Consider the following 17,366-nt stretch of genomic DNA (forward strand, 5'->3'; position numbering starts at 1 on the left):
GTCTCCAGATACGGCCGCCCTCAAGGAGCCAGCTGATATGAAGCTGGAGTAATATCCTAAAAAGTATATACACACATACGGTGGTTATACTGCGACCAGCGATCGCCTCAGCCTGGAAATGCAGTGCTGGGTTGGCTTGGTCGGATTCCCTGACTGAAAATATTTTAGTGATATAGAGCATTTAATAGGATGCAGTCTATATATATATATATATATATATATATATATGCGAGATGCACAGAGGGATATTTGCACTCTGGCATCAAGATAAGTGCGTTGTCCATATCTGCCAGAAGATGTTATGGACACGACAGTGGTCAGGTGATGCAGATCCCATACGGCACATGAAAGTATGGTCGTATAAAGGAGAGTAGGTACTTGGGGTCGGTCCATCGGACCTGGGGGCCACGGCAACAGCTGGGAAATCCAACCTGTTTACCCCAAGTCACATCTCAGCAGAAAAAGACACTGTCTTTTCAGCCTCAATCCTTCCGTTCCCATAAGGGCATGCGGGCAAAAGGCCAGTCATATATGCCCAGACATAGAGGAAAGGGAAGTAGACTGCAGAAGGCAGCCCCTTTCCAGGAACAGAAGCCCTCCACCGAGTCTGCCAAGTCCTCAGCAGGACGCTGGGGCCGTGCAAGCTGACTCAGGTGAGGTGGGGGGTCGTCTCAAGAGTCTCAGCGTGCAGTGGGATCACTCGCAAGTTGACCCCTAGATCGTACAAAGTATTATCCCAGGGGTACAGTTTGGAGATTCGAGACATCTTTTCCTCGCAGGTTCCTGAAGTCTGCTTTACCAAAGGCTCCCTCCGACAGGGAGGCAGTATTGGGAAAAAAATTCACAAGCTGTATTTCCAGCAGGTGATAATCAAAGTACCCCTCCTACAATCAAGGAAAAGGGTATTAGTCTTCCACACTATATTGTGGTACTGAAGCCAGACGGCTTGGTGAGACATATTCTAAATCTGAAATTTTTGAACACTTACATACAAAGGTTCAAATCAAGATGGAGTCACTCAAAACAGTGATAGCGAACCGGAAAAAAGGGGACTATATGGTGTCCCTGGACATCAAGGATTACCTCCATGTCCAAATTTGCCCTTCTCAACAAGGGTACCTATGGTTCGTGGTACAGAACTGTCAATATCAGTTTCTGACGCTGCCGTTGAATTATCCACGGCACCCCGGGCCTTTACCAAGGTAATGGCCGAAAAGATGATTCTCTTCAAAGAAAAGGGCATCTTAATTATCCCTTACTTGGACGATATCCTGAAAAGGGAAAGGTCCAGAGAACAGTTGGAGGTCGGAATAGCACTATCTAAAGTAGTTCTATGACAGCACGAGTGGATTCTAAATATTCCAAAAATCGCAGCGTTTTTCCGACGATACGTCTGCTGTTCCTAGGAATGATTCTGGGCATAGTCCAGAAAAAGGTGTTTCTCCTGGAGGAGAAAGCCAGGGAGCTATCCGAACTAGTCAGAAACCTCCTAAAACCAGGCCAAGTATCAGTGCATCAATGCACAGGAGTCCTGGGAAAAATGGTGGCTTCTTACGAAGCAATTCCATTCGGCAGATCTCACGCAAAAAATTTTCAGGGGGATTTGCTGGACGAATGGTCCGGATCGCATCTTCAGATGCATCAGCAGATAATCCTGTCTCCAAGGACAAGGGTGTCTCTTCTGTGGGGGCTGCAGAGTGCTCATCTTCTAGAGGACAGCACATTCAGCATTCAGGACTGTGTTCTGGTGACCACGGATGCCAGCCTGAGAGGCTGGGAAGCAGTCACACAGGGAAGAAATTTCCAAGGAATGTGGTCAAGTCTGGAGACTTTTCTCCACATGAATATACTGGAGCTAAGAGCAATTTCCAATGCTCTGAGCCTAGGAAGACCTCTGCTTCAAAGTCAGTCGGTGCTGATCTGGTCGGACATCATCATGGCAGTCGCCCACGTAAACAGACGGGGCGGCACAAGAAGCAGGAGGGCAATGACAGCAAGAACTTTTCGCTGAGCAAAAAATCATGTGATAACACTGTCAGCAGTGTTCATTCCGGGAGTGGAAAACTGAATTTCCTCAGCAGGAATGAATTCCACTCGGAAAAGTGGGAACTTCATCTGGAAGTTTCCACATGATTGTAAACCGTGGGAAAGACCAAAGGTGGTCATAAGATGGCGTCCCACCTGAAGCGCCAGGTCAAGAGACCCTCAGGCAATAGCTGGGTCGCTCTGGTAACACCGTGGGTGTACCAGTCGGGTATGTGTTCCCTCCTCTGCCTCTCATACCCAGGGTATTGAGAATTATAGGAAGGAGAGGAGTAAGAATTATACTCGTGGCTCCGGTTTGGCCAAGGTAACCGGAACTTCAAGAGATAAGAAGGGTCTTGATTCAGCAAGAATCATGTCTGTTCCAAGACTTACCGCAGCTGCGTTGACGCAGGGGCGGGTGAACGCCGGATCCTAAGGGAAAAAGGCATTCCGGAAGAGGTCATCCCTACCCTGGTCAGAGCCAGGAAGGAGGTGACCGCACAACATTATCACAGTTTAGGTGAAAATATGTTCCATGGTGTGAGGCCAGGAAGGCTCCACGGAAGAATTTCAACTAGGTTAATTCCTATATTTCCTGCAAACAGGAGTGTCTATGGGCCTCAAATTGGGGTCCATTAAGGTTCAAATTTCGGCCTGTCAATTTTCTTCCAGAAAGAATTGGCTTCAGTTCCTGAAGTCCAGAAGTTTGTCAAGGGAGTACTGCATATACAACCCCTTTTGATGTCTCCAGTGGCACTGGGGGATCTCAACGTAGTTTTGGGGATTCCAAAAATCACATTGGTTTAAACCACTCAAATCTGTGGATTTGATATATCTCACATGGAAAGTGAACATGCGGTTGGTCCTGGCCTCGGCCAGGCGAGTGTCAAAATTGGCGGCTTTGTCTCACAAAGCCATATCTGATTGTCCATTCGGACAGAGCAAAGCTGCGGACTCGTCCCCAGTTTATCCCTAAGGTGGCGTCAGCGTTTTACCTGAACCAGCTTATTGTGGTACCTGCGGCTACTAGGGACTTGGAGGACTCCAAGTTGCTGGATGTTGTCAGGGCCCTGAAAATATAGTTTTCCAGGTCGGCTGGAGTCAGGAAATCTGACTTGCTGTTTTATCCTGTATGCACCCAACAAGCTGGGTGCCCCTGCTTCTAAGCAGACTATTGCTCGTTGGATTTGTAGTACAATTCAGCTTGCACATTCTGTGGCAGGCTTGCCACAGCCAAAAATATGTAAATGCCCATTCCACAAGGAAGGTGGGCTCATCTTGGGCGGCTGCCCGAGGGGTCTCGGCTTTACAACTTTGCCGAGCGGCTACGTGGTCGGGGGAGAACACATTTGTAAAATCCTACAAATTTGATACCCTGGCTAAGGAGGACCTGGAGTTCTCTCATTCGGTGCTGCAGAGTCATCCGCACTCTCCCGCCCGTTTGGGAGCTTTGGTATAATCCCCATGGTCCTTTCAGGAACCCCAGCATCCACTAGGACGATAGAGAAAATAAGAATTTACTTACCGATAATTCTATTTCTCGGAGTCCGTAGTGGATGCTGGGCGCCCATCCCAAGTGCGGATTATCTGCAATACTTGTACATAGTTATTGTTAACTAAATCGGGTTATTGTTGTAGTGAGCCATCTTTCAGAGGCTCCTCTGTTCTCATACTGTTAACTGGGTTCAGATCACAGGTTGTACAGTGTGATTGGTGTGGCTGGTATGAGTCTTACCCGGGATTCAAAATCCTTCCTTATTATGTACGCTCGTCCGGGCACAGTATCCTAACTGAGGCTTGGAGGAGGGTCATAGGGGGAGGAGCCAGTGCACACCACCTGATCCTAAAGCTTAACTTTTGTGCCCTGTCTCCTGCGGAGCCGCTATTCCCCATGGTCCTTTCAGGAACCCCATGGTCCTTTCAGGAACCCCAGCATCCACTACGGACTCCGAGAAATAGAATTATCGGTAAGTAAATTCTTATTTTTGTAGGCTATTATTTTTATTTTATACCCCTATAGTGTGCATCGGTTTTTAGTAGTGCGTGGTACAGACTTAGCAGTAGTGAAAGGTTTCCCCCCCCCCAGTGGTTACTTATATGGAATAACTTGCCACAATATCTAGGGATATAGTACTCTAATGTGATATTTAATCTACAAACTAGCTAGCGATTTATAAAAAAAAGTAACATACTGTAACTATGCATTCTGCTTTTTTGCCACTGGATGGCAGTGCAGATTAACATTAAACCTCTAGCTCAGGCATACCCAACCACGGTCCTCAAGGCACACTGACAGTGCAGGTTTTAGTGATATCCAGGCTTCAGCACAGGTGACTTAATTAGTAGCTCAGTTATTTTGATTTAACCATCTGTGCTGCAGCCTGGATATCACTAAAACCTGCACTGTTGGTGTGCCTTGAGGACCGTGGTTGGGAATGCCTGCTCTAGCTTGTTGCACTGTCTCACTTATGTAATTACAGAATCACGCTGTTTGAAATTATCTTTAAATAAAGTCAGCTTAAAAGAAGCTATTTCAATTATTCTGCTCTTTTTATAGTATGATGACTGACTTCCCTCTACCCATTTTATTTCTTGCTGTAGAAGTGCCATTTCAGCAAACAAAGTTGGTAAAAAAAAATCATCGTAATCGTAGATACATTTAGTTATTGCAGAATCCTGTATTATGATTATGAATGCTACTCAGTGAATTTCCCTACATCTTTTGTCCATGATGGGGAAAACAACAAAAAAAAAGAACCAATTTAACAGGTCAATGTCTAGTTGTAACTGATATTTGTGTGGAATTTTTGGAGGTCCAGGACAGTCCCTGTGTTTTGGCAAAGGCAATATGTAACTTGCCGTTTTTATGCTACCACTATAGAAACTTCCACAGCTCGTGTACTAGGTGGTTGAGTTGGAACGATTTCCTACTTCTGCTTTACTTGGCGCACAAACAGAAGCTTAGGTATATGATGATTGTGGGATGCAGTGTAGTTATGGGGGTGTCCATTACCAAAATGTGCCCTGACCTGTACCTTCCCCACCCACGGGCCGCAGTGTCTCGCGGGTGGGAAAATTTGCGTTTGCCGATCACCGCCTGATGAATAGATGCCTCGCACATGTGTTCGGTATCTATTCACAGTGATGGGAAGGCTTGGGGGCTTCCTAGCGGGAACTATAGATATATAATTTTAAACTTTCCTGGCAAGTTTTGGATACCTCGTATCACTCTAAACACTAGTCTGCCAATACAAATCTTCATAAAGGAGCTTAAACATTAAAAATTGCCTTGTTTTATCCCCTATTTTTCCCTTTTAGGTAATGCGTCATCTTATATATTTTAATATATCTAATCTTACAAGCGCTCTATTCTGTCCTATTTGGGGTCAGTCTTTGTGCCCCATGCCTTAGATTGCAGACGACCTAAAAGTGGGAAAAATGCTTGCTCAGAGAACAGGCTTACCCATTACTTGGCAAGATCTACAAGACTTGTTACATTCAGACTATGCCATGTTCTTAAATAATCTTCTCTTATTTTGTCCACTCTTCACTGCCAGATTCCTGTCCTGAGTGTCAGAGCTTACAGTCTTATTGTGTTTCAGCTGATAGCGGCCTGTCAAAGTCACTGGAAGATGACGAGTGATGTTCCCCGTCTGGCCTGTTCTTCAGAGGCGAAATCCTGTGTCATAATTCGGCATGTTACGTTGCATAGATTTATGTAGTCTGCAGCCGGCTAACCTGTACAGATAACACAGATAAATATCGCTTTGAACTGTCTGACCCTGGGCCCTAGGTCATTATGTCTGCATGCCGATTGTTGTTCTGTTTTTGTACGATGTTGTTTACTACTGGAAGGATTTTATGGAGTCATTACTGTAATATTGATGGCATAACTGGACTGAACTTGCCTGGACTCTCTCTGCCTTACACATAGTTACTGGCACTGTGTGTGAAACAAGTCACTCGTTTGTTGTGTGTGACAAAGATAAGACTGTTTGCAATGCTTTGTCTGTGTTTGTATCCCAGTGCAAATAATAATGCATTCCACTGCACTCTGAGCAACTGGAAATTGCTACTTTTCCTGGCACCCTCCATTTCTCCATTGTGATGAAGAGAACTGTAGGCCAGTCACCCGTCTGTTCACCTCCCTTCAAAAGAGTGACTTTAGTTGAGTATTCCTGGCAGAGACTGTGGAGTTACTGCTATTCGTGTTTTTAGGGATGCGGTCAACATCCCGCCGAAATACCGACACCGGAATCCCGACCGGCACAATCCCGACATATTCTCCCTCCGTTGGTGTCCACGACACCCATAGAGGGAGAATAAATTAGTATGCCAAGGGTAGCGAGGCACCGTGCCCGCATCGTGGCAAGCACAGCGAGCCCGCAAGGGGCTGTGTTCCGCTCGCCAACCCTGTTGGGATTGTGCTGGTCGGGATTCCGGTGTCTGTATTTCAACCGCCGGGGTCCCGTCCAGCGGGATTTCGTACTGATCCCGTGTTTTATGTGGAACCAATATCCAAAAATTGTCAGTGTTATGTTTAAAAACCTAATAGAACTATCCGTACACATGAAGGTCAGGAGTTGGAGGTTTTATACTAACTTTGAGCAGTTTTGCTAATTCTACCTGACCTAAGGGATGGATAAGTACCTGATGCGTCACAAGGATCCGGTATAATAAGACGGCAGACGGGATGCCAGCTGTCGGTATACCGCCAGCGTCATCCCATCTGCCGGAATACCAGCTACAAGGCAGCGAGTGCCCACTCGGGCTCACTGTGCTCGCCACGCTTCTGGCCAACTCGGTTTGTGGGTCAACGCCACCAACCGAGTGGAAATAGAACCTGTGACTCGCTGCTGGCATTCCGGCAGATGGGATGCTCTGGCGGTATACTGACAGCCGGCATCCCGACCGCCAGCATTTTAACTGCATCCCGGTCACAGGCATCAATGTTTTCAGCCCGTTGCTGGTGGCTCTGCCAGTTGATTATGTTATTGTGAATGTTTTACCGATGATTGGTTAACGAGAAATGCTGACTCTGCGGAAGGTTTTGGAAAAATGCGCGAACTAGCTCTGTCCTTTTCATATGTGCTCAGCGGCTCATACCATCGAATGGTTTAGAAGCGATGGTTAAATGCCATCTTTAGTCATGCAGATATAGAGCAGTTTGAGGCACCTCTTCCGGGATCTGGATGATAGGTCGACAGGGTACGAAAGGTCAACACTTTAAAAATAAAAAAGTTCAACTCTTCCATTGTTTGGCATCCACGTGGACTACGTTTGGGAATAGTAACCTAGCCTGGATCATGGCGCCCGAATAGGAACACTAATTGCACCATTAATTTTGTCGGATTTCTGCTCGCAACCCACGGAGGGATGCAAGAAGAAATCCTCCGCTCCAGCATAATGTCGCGCTGAATTGAATAACTCCATGAGCTCCCTCCTGGAGCTATTCAATTGAAGTGTTGAATTTAATTGGTCCCATTTAGATTGCAATATTATCTATTTGTTGGTTAGTCAGTGACTAAGGATATGGGGTGGACTTTGATATTTGGCATACATATTCTAGTGTGGAGCAACATACATGGTCAATCAGCGTTGCAAGTTAACTGAATAATAAAGCGCTTCAGCAATAATAAAACCTACAGTATTCATAGTTTGTTCCGCAGGCTTGTCTGAAGCTGCGGCTTCCTCCCCTTGATGCACCTGGGTCAGATGTGACTGGAGTACGACTGGGGCTGTGGTTTCACAGGGAATTCTGAAGTCGCTAAAAATCGCAGTACGCAATGGAAACCAATTACTGTCAGTGGCCGGATAGTGCAGTTAGTTAATACCCAAGAGTCTTGGATCCTGTAGCATGTGAAGAGTAGCAAGCGCAAATAAAACATTAAATTTTTTCCAATGACCACATTTAAAAATGTATGTGCAGCAATGGAGTAAGACACAATCTTTTATCTGCATAGAACAAGTGTGCAGTACAGTGTAAAGTCGCTTTTAAAATCAATGTTGCTGCTGTTTTAGGGGTTTTGCATAAATGGGTCTGTTTTCACTGTGGTTGACCAATCGCACGCAGTTATCATTAGCAATGTTACATTTCTGCCAGCGTCATTGTTTATTTTTTCAGGGAAAGTGTTTTTTTGCTGGGGGAAAATGTTCTAAGACCACCAGCACCACCTGTGGCATTATTTTGTTTGATTTCTTATTCCCTGATCACCTTCTGATTCGTTTTTCATAGAAGAGGGAACAGAAGTTAGTAGCGTGTTGCTTCTGCTCTTTCATGAATGGAAGTTGCACTGCGTCCGTTCCTTCTGTGCAGAAACTAGTGGAACTCAGAAGGCTCGGAGAAGGCCCTGCCTCTTGATCAGACTTTTATGTTTGCCATACTTACAGCAGTTCAATAGGGGGCCCCCATCGCTTTGATGTAATGCCGGAGTGGAGATTAATGGAAGAACGAGCGAGGGAAATACACTTAACTATGAAGTGCAATGAATGCCAATAGGCCTGTTCGTGCTTTGGAATTAATGGGCGTCTGATGGGTTAAAACTCGTTGGCCGAAGAAGTTTTGCAGGTTGCTGTGCGTTCTCAAGCAGGTATAGCGGGGTCCTGCCTGTTAACAGCCATGGCACCCCCCCTCCCCTCTTTCTGTTCACGCATTGCTAAGTGCTGACAAAGTCCGGGATTTCTTCGTTAAGGTCTTCAGAAAACTGCTTGGTGAGCTCAGATTGAATCTTCTGTGTGTAGGACTTCATGAAGGCATTTGCATGTCCTTTGATCCCACTTGTGAATGGCACTGGGTAGGCTCTTATTGCCATTACCAGATGGTGTTACAGGGGACAAACAGTTGTGTTTTAGCTTTTCTCAATAGACTGTCTAGACTGGCCTAGCAGCAGACAGATACAGCCACCCATCAAATTAGCGTTTGTCAGATTTATGTTAATAGCCCACCGTAGCCCTTTCCTGTCACTGACATTAAGATTTATGCTGTAAAAATATCAAACATTTCTCATAGCGATATAGATTCATTTTTCTTCCAGTGCTTTATTTCTATTTTTTTCTGACTTTTCAGCTGTTTTTGAGAAGCACGACTGACGACAACAACTGATTGCAGAGCATTAGTGAGGTTCCTCGTGATCACAAGAGGAAACCTCTCTCTCTCTCACTCTCTTGTAGAAAATGAGCGTTTTTCATGCTGCGTGGAGTAATCTGAACCTTTCTGTGCAGTGGGAATCACCTTCTGACAGGCACTAGTGCCATTGTTTTTCTTAGTCTGACCCCAACAACTTTGATCATGTTCTCATTTACAGGCTCGTCTGGGTGCATATTTTAAAACCTAGATTGCAACAAGTGTGAGAACGGTCTGTCTCGTCAGGTTTTTAGGGCTGTGAAAAAGAAAATGTATGACACACACTTAAGGGGGGTACACACAGAGAGATCCGTTCTGGAAATCTAAGCAATCTGACTAGATTGCTTAGAACTTAAGCACGGGTCTTTTGTGTGTGTCCCCAAGTGATAGCGATGCGCGGGCCTATCGCCGGTGCTAGATTGAGCCTGCATGCAGTCTAGCAGGTCGCTCACTTCAACGCTGTGTGAAGTGAATGCCCCACCCCTGTGGGGGGACAGATGTGTGCTGAGCGGTCTGTGATAGATCGCTCAGCACACATCTCTAGGTGTGTACCCCCCTTTATAGTTGTGTGAATGAAATGCCCCGATAACGGTGCTTTTTGTTTAATAAATTGAATGACATCCGTCTCAAAAATAAGACTTTTTTTGGTATTTGTGAACCTTAACGTGAGGCGTAAAGGACTAAATAAGGACAGCCAGGTTAGTTAGGTTGAATAGGGTATGGGTGTTGTAGTCATTCTAGGGTTTTATTTTTATTTTATTTTTTAAAGCTGTTCAATAACCAACCGTGATTCATTTAGATAGAGGCTCTTACAATGTAAACTTAGATTGTCTGAAGGGAAACCAGTGAACGGCAGTCTGCACTGTAAAGATGGCCGAGATACCACAACAAAACCACACTTTGAGTGCATTAGTTTTGTTGTTTATATAACCAATTACTCGGCACTGTACAGACAATACGTACCATTCATATAATCATCTCCCCCCCCCCCCCCCCCCTCCACAAGTTTTTCGGAGTGCCACAGGATGCCCACACAAACTTGGGGAGAACATACAAACCCTACACAAATAAAACATTGGTTGGGAATTGAACTCCGGACCACAGCACTGGGAGACAACAGTATTAACCACTGTGCCACTATGTAGACCAGTGTATTTGTCAACAGTATTTGATTCCTCCCTCCAGTCCAATGCCCCAAGCGTATACTCTTGCAGTCGCTACGAGGGATGGCTGGCGGGGGAGTCAGCAGTTAAATCCTTTACCTGCATGTATATATGGTGATTGTTGGCTTGACATGTGCAGATCTCGTACTTGTTACTTTTAGAGAGAGGTTTAATATGTCCGGTCACATTAGAGGCGTGATGGTGCATAACGCAGAGCTTCATGAGAGCTGTAAAATTAGCTGGCAGCTCTGACTTGTTGTCCTTCTCACTCCAACCCTGTTACCTCCTCACATCCAGCGAGCTGTGATCACAAGTGGATTATGCATCCCTGAAATCCCATAAACGGACGCCAGCCCGATACAATGAACTGCATGTTGTGTGTATTATACAGTTCCCACATGATTCTCAGCCGTAGCTGAGTAAGGGGAACAGCACTACTCTATCAACATGTATGTTACACATTATAATCCTCCTGACTGGGACAAATGTTTTATTGAAATCTTCACTTCTCAGGCTGTTCCAGGAAAGCAAGCCCTGTACAGAGGACTCGTGCTGCCCCCCAATTTGCCTTACCCCCTCTGGGCCTTACCCCCTGTGCTGTTGAATATTTTGTTGCATATGTCATAATAAATGATGATCCATAATCCATAATTCAGCTAGGCCTCTCAGTGCTAGTGGCCTGTTCCTGGCCTGCTGTAGTATAGTGGTGCTGGCCTATTTCGGCAACGTCTTATGACTATATTTTACGCTGGCATTTTGAGATGAGCGGCATATGTTGGCTGCTTGGAGGGGATGTAGTTATGCCGCCGGTCATAATACCGACACCTACATCCCCTCCCCCCTCAAAATCCCCACAGTCGGCATGCCAACTAACAGGGACTATTCCCACTGGTGGGTGTCCGCAACTTGCCCCCAAGCCCGCAGCGAGCCCACAAGGGTCTTCGTTGCGCTCTCCCCCCTGTCGGGCATCTCAGTGCCGGGTTCCCGGTGTCGGTATGGTGACTGGTGGTCGGTCATGCTTTACCAACCCCAATCATCAACAAACAGCCCACAAGTTTACTGTATTGGTAAAACCCATTTTCAAATGATGTTACACAACGTATTTTCACACGTTCTTTGATGGATTGTCTGTTTGCTCAGTACAGTGGTATGGGCTGTGGTTCGCGGTACAAGCTGTAAGCTGGCTTGATACAATGCCGTGCTATGAACTGTATTGGTATATACTGTGTGTTATACCAGATAAGGGGTGTTTTTGTGTATTATTATTGGATCCGTTTTCTGAATTACTGTATATTGGGCCTAATTCATGTTTGGAAGTAAAGCAAAAAAAGCAAGCAACTGGAAAAAAACCATGTTGCACTGCAGGTGGGGCAGATGTAACAAGTGCAGATGTAGATTTGGGTGGGCTGTGTCCAAACTGAAATCTAAATTGCAGTGTAAAAATCATATGTGGGCTATATACAAAAGCAGCCAGTATATACCTGCAACGATGCAACATAACCCCTCCCAAATCGAAATCTCTCTGCACATGTTACATCTGCCCCACCTGCAGTGCTGCATGGTTTTGCCCAGTTGCTTGCTTAACTTACAAATATGAATCCGGCCCCTTGGGGGTCATTCCGAGTTGTTCGCTCGGTAAAAATCTTCGCATCGCAGCGATTTTCCGCTTAATGCGCATGCGCAATGTCCGCACTGCGACTGCGCCAAGTAAATTTGCTATGCACTTAGGAATTTTACTCACGGCATTTTCTTCGTTCTGGCGATCGTAATGTGATTGACAGGAAGTGGGTGTTTCTGGGCGGAAACAGGCCGTTTTATGGGCGTGTGGGAAAAAACGCTACCGTTTCCAGGAAAAACGCGGGAGTGGCTGGAGAAACGGGGAGTGTCTGGGCGAACGCTGGGTGTGTTTGTGACGTCAAACCAGGAACGACAAGCAGTGAAATGATCGCACTGGCAGAGTAAGTCTGGAGCTACTCAGAAACTGCACAGAGGTGTGTAATCGCAATATTGCGAATACATCGTTCGCAATTTTAAGATGCTAAGATTCACTCCCAGTAGGCGGCGGCTTAGCATGAGCAAATCTGCTAAAATCCACTTGCGAGCGAACAACTCGGAATGACCCCCATTGTACGGAGTGTGTACTGCAACCTAAAGGAGAATTTACCAATCTTTAAGTAACAGTATTTTTAAGTTTGTTGTATCACTAATTCCTCTGGGACGCTTATTGTGCCCTAGTCTGTTCCTTTGTGCGCACTCCTCTTCCTGCGTTGTACAGTCTTAGGATGGGTTTAAAGTAAGTTTACTGAAACTTCTGTAATATTGATTTTCCATTCTACTACTACAGAAAAGCCAGTTTAGCGCTGTGTAGCTACCATATTGCATACAATGTGTTTAATGTGAATAGTTTTAAGGTATGAAAATATAGAAAAAATGGTGTGTTTTTCATGGTCTGATCAGATTTTATTTTTCTGTTCTTTGAACATCTGTGACAGGTTCCGTGTTGTTCCTTTGTCATGCGTATTGAACACATTCCATTATAAAGCATTTATTATTGCTAATGGTTTTTATTGTGTTTTTTGCAGTGTTTTCGAGCCCTGTGTTGTAAGGGTCCTCCGCCTCCACGGCCCGAATACGATATAGTTTGTATAGGGCTCACAGGATCCGGCAAGACGAGCATGTTATCGCAGCTGTGCAGTGAAAGCCAAGACAATATCGTGCCTACCACAGGTAATTCCGTTTACTGTGCACCTCTCCATAATTAGGGTGGGGGGATACGGTTTGATCCTAATTCTTTTGTTCATCCCCTCCCCTTCCCCCCGGTCACTGTACCTGATGAAAATAAGGGAATGTATTTATTGCTATAACAATTACAGCCTATTACGGTTTTATTTGAGTTATCATTTTCCCTTGGCTTTAAAGGATTTGTTGACTGGGATTTTTTTTTTTTTTTTTTAAACACCCCACCTCCTCCCCGCCCACCTGTGTGCCAATCACATGCCAGGGATCCCAGCTGTTTGGTAGATCTTGTGCCAACATAAAACTGTGCCAGTCTTGAATCTCCCAGCATGCATGTGGGGGGATTAGTTCTTTAAGATGTGTGATCTCTGGGGTGGAACCTTACAGTTGTGCGGTAGGGAGGAGCTATTTCTCACTTAATCATTTTAGGGAGCAATTGTTCTTTAATATTATCAGGTGTTTAATGGCTCGTGCCCACTAGTAAGCGCTCGTTGCTTGGTATATACAACTAAACCGGCTCAGCAAGTCCGAATAATAAGTCCTGGGAAGAACATGCTGACAGGACTCTCAGCCATTCACAATGAATATTAAATTGGCCATGTATGTGGCATTGCTTTTTGCCCACTGTCGTAAATGCCCATATGAGCTACCTGTATGTTCTTCATTGGATTTATTTGCCTCTTGCGCAGTGCCAGTTAATCTGCATTTGCCAAGTAGTGATGTAGAATAAAATAATGTACTGCAATAAAGGTATAATACTCTATTAGTGTGCCCACAATGTACTGTACCAAGAGTGCCCAGCTGGTATAGCAGCATTACTTGTGACCTTTTCCCAACTGCTACACATGGATCGGCAAAGATGATACATTTAGCTGGCATTGCCTTGCATGTACAGCACTTGTGTCCCACAGAAAAACTGCCCACTTGTGCTGCATGCCGTAAACTGCATCCCTGCCCACCTCTGGTGGCCTGCAGATGTCTGCTCTAGCACTGGATTTTGCTCTGCCAAAATAGCTCCTTGCACAGATAATTTCAGACCCACTGATATTGTTCAAATGACTTAGGGGTCTATTCATATCTGTTTGTATTCAGCCAAGTGTTCTTCAGAACTGATGGCAAACCGGTAGTTGGTGTCAGATGTGGCTTCACAGCTAGATCAGCATCCTTATTCATCTTGGATGGCTCCTATACTGACAGGTTAAATACGAGAGAGGTTACATATCTCTTTTTACACGGTAGTTAGGTTGACTGTTAAAAAGCCTTTGAAATGTCCGTCTGACACCAACCTTAGGCGGCCACCGTACTGTAGATACTGTTGACTAGTAGTTACCGCCTGCCTAGGACTAAGTAATCACAGTGGGTCAGATCATCTGTCACAGGACTCTAGTCTTACAGGATACAACTGGATGTACAGGGCTACCAAGTCCATGGAATTGTATGGCATGTACACTATACAGTACATAATGAATGAATAACTATCTCTCTCTCTCTCTCTCTCTCTCTCTCTCTCTCTCTCTCTCTCTCTCTCTATATATATATATATATATATAGTATTGTATTCTAGATTATAGTATATATTATATTATATATTATACTATAGTCCTAAAGCTAGGCATACACTATATACAATTATTATACAATTATCTGTCAGAGATAATCTGTGGTTGGAATGAAAACCTGGTAATGGATGAGAGCAACTGACAATCGACCATTTGCTCCCAAATACTGGAAAATGGACAAAACCTGTAGTATATACAAATTGGTGAAATCACGGCTAGGTTTTGTCCATTTTCCAGTGTTTGGGAGCAAATGGTCGATTGTCCGTTGCTCTCGTCCATTACCAGGTTTTCATTCCAACCACAGGTGATCTGCCAGATAATTGTATAGTGTATAAAAAAACAGAGATTTGTGCAATCAACTATATATGGCGCTGTGATATATATGGATATCTATTTACAATAAATATCAGTGACAGTGCTGATTTTAATTACGTTCCTGTGGTGAATTCAAAATCCAGCGTGTGATCTCGTCTTTCAAATCTCGTACTTCTTCCTAAAGTTTTTCTGGAGTGCCAATGTCTCAGTCGTAATGATCATTAAAAGACAAAAAGAGAACCGGTGGAGCGCAGGTGACCCCGCAGTGTCTTTCTGAGGAACCAAATACCGGATACCAGCGGACCATTTCCCGGGAGGCCAGCTGGAACTTTTCACACTTGTTTGAGAACTTGTTTGGGTACTCAAATTGTCCGGTAATTATTTCTTCTATTACCTGTTTGGGATATCATCTGACGTTCAGTGTGCTCACACATTGGTTCCACATTTGGGACCATATGTTTTTTTAATGTTTTATGTATTGTCCAGTCTGTAAATTTTAAAAATAAAAAAGAACGTATTACACTAGATACGGTTCTCTTTCTGTCTTTTTATGATCATTACGACTGAGACATTGGCACTCCAGAAAAACTTTAGGAAGAAGTACGAGATTTGAAAGACGAGATCACACGCTGGATTTTGAAATCACCACAGGAACGTAATTAAAATCAGCACTGTCACTGATATTTATTGTAAATAGATATCCATATATATCACAGCGCCATATATAGTTGATTGCACAAATCTCTGTTTTTTTTGCTTGTCTTGGGGGTGTGGGAGTCACCCTTACCAGTGCAATTACTGTATAGGCTGCTCTGCGCACCATAGTGTTTCTCTTATTTTCTATTTTGTGCCAAATTGTATAGTGTATGCCCAATTTAAGTTGTGAAGGGAGACATTAACGTCAAATCACTTTTCCTCCTAATGCAGAAGTGTGGCTCAGCGGTGGGAGTAATGGCTAGTACAGACTGGTAGAGATTTGCCTATGGTGTCGCACCTAACCATTCACTACTGCTTGTTCTGTTTATGTTTTAGGATTTAGTATAAAAGCTGTTCCATTCCAGAGTGCCATTCTGAATATAAAAGAACTTGGAGGTATGATTATCCCTGGTTTGTGTTTCCCTTTACTTTGATGGATGTATTGTGTGCCCTCTTCATTCATGGTGTTTGGATTATTGGTGTCATGTTGGCAAATACTCCCACTCTAAGAGCTGTAGCCATATTATTTAGCTACCTGTTTGCAGATCCAGGGCTTCACAATAAAACGTGTGAGAGGCAAAAATCTGCGCAGGGCCTGAGTCAGGGGTTGCATGTGCGGATGCAATTTCATTCGCAGTGGCCTTGTGAAAATATACTGAGACACTGGGGCCTCCTAAAGCTGTGAACAAATTCACCGTGGCTGACTAAAAATAGTCCAGAGTCGCCTGCGATTTTATATATAAGCTAAGGAAGTTCTCCCAAATTTTTAGTCATTATTTGCTACATGTTCTATTTTACATACTATGTTTCTGTGTGTGATTTGTCCAAGGTCTGAGACCCTGTGTTTCACATGACTCCTGCTAGTAACACAGGAGGTCTAGTAAACACGCCTCACTTTTCACCTCTCGCCGCAGGGTTACTAATCTCTCACAGGGAGGAAGTTATCACTTCGGCTGCTGAGAGATCTGCCAATTCCATAAGGGAATTATTAAGTGTGGTCTTAGCCATTGTGCTGCATGACTCGGTGCACCAGGGAAAATGGTGTTAAAAGGACCGATAAACAGAATGGATTTGTCAGGATCTTGGGGGACTGCAGAGTAAAGAAGAAAAAAGGGGAAGTTTAAACAAAGAATTCTCAGTAAATACTAATTATCATAGTAAATGCTTCTGTTGCCAGCACAGCCGTTGCATGGGCACAAACTGTTTTGTTTTGTTTTTTTTGCAGTTTGTATTTCTTTTCCCAAATAAGAGGATGCAGATAACATGGAAGGAGGTACTAGGTAAAGCTGGGTACACACTATGCAAATCACTTGGCAGATCAGATAGACACTTTTATCCGATCAGTGTGACCCCTATATACATGGAGTTAGGGATACATTCTTCTACAGGATTGAGAGGTCGAGCAGTTCAAATATTACTCTGCAGATAAGATGTGGCCGCTTGCAGGAGCGTTTTAAGCCGTTCATCAGATAACGCTCCTACATACACACCTATACAATTTTTGAGTTGATCAACGTAGGTATGTACCCAGCTTTAGGAAGGGGGACAGAAGCAGTTTTGAGTCAACTGGATCTTATCACTAAAATACAGTGACAGTGCACAAAGGGGGTATATTTACAGGGATACAGGTACTATATTCACATTCAAATTGTTATGATGTCAACATGTGAAATGTCATTTAGCATTGAGCGTAGGGATGAGGGAGAGTTAGGGGTTAGCACTAGGGGGACATTTAGGGCTTGGCTGCAG

At 44.4% G+C, this 17,366-nt stretch overlaps 1 protein-coding gene across 4 annotated transcripts in view; it reads left to right on the forward strand.

Annotated features, from left to right (window-relative positions):
- ARL15 (ADP ribosylation factor like GTPase 15) overlaps window positions 1-17,366 on the forward strand; it is a 589,960-nt gene that overhangs the window by 213,496 nt on the left and 359,098 nt on the right. For all 4 annotated transcript variants that reach the window (XM_063961997.1, XM_063961969.1, XM_063961988.1 and 1 more), the window contains 2 exons: window positions 12,894-13,038; window positions 15,954-16,013. In XM_063961997.1, the coding sequence (XP_063818067.1) occupies window positions 12,894-13,038; window positions 15,954-16,013 (205 nt within the window). The remainder of the gene's footprint in view (window positions 1-12,893; window positions 13,039-15,953; window positions 16,014-17,366) is intronic.

The sequence above is a fragment of the Pseudophryne corroboree genome, chromosome 1 (genome assembly GCF_028390025.1).
Source record: "Pseudophryne corroboree isolate aPseCor3 chromosome 1, aPseCor3.hap2, whole genome shotgun sequence".
In the NCBI taxonomy this organism is placed as follows: domain Eukaryota; kingdom Metazoa; phylum Chordata; class Amphibia; order Anura; family Myobatrachidae; genus Pseudophryne; species Pseudophryne corroboree.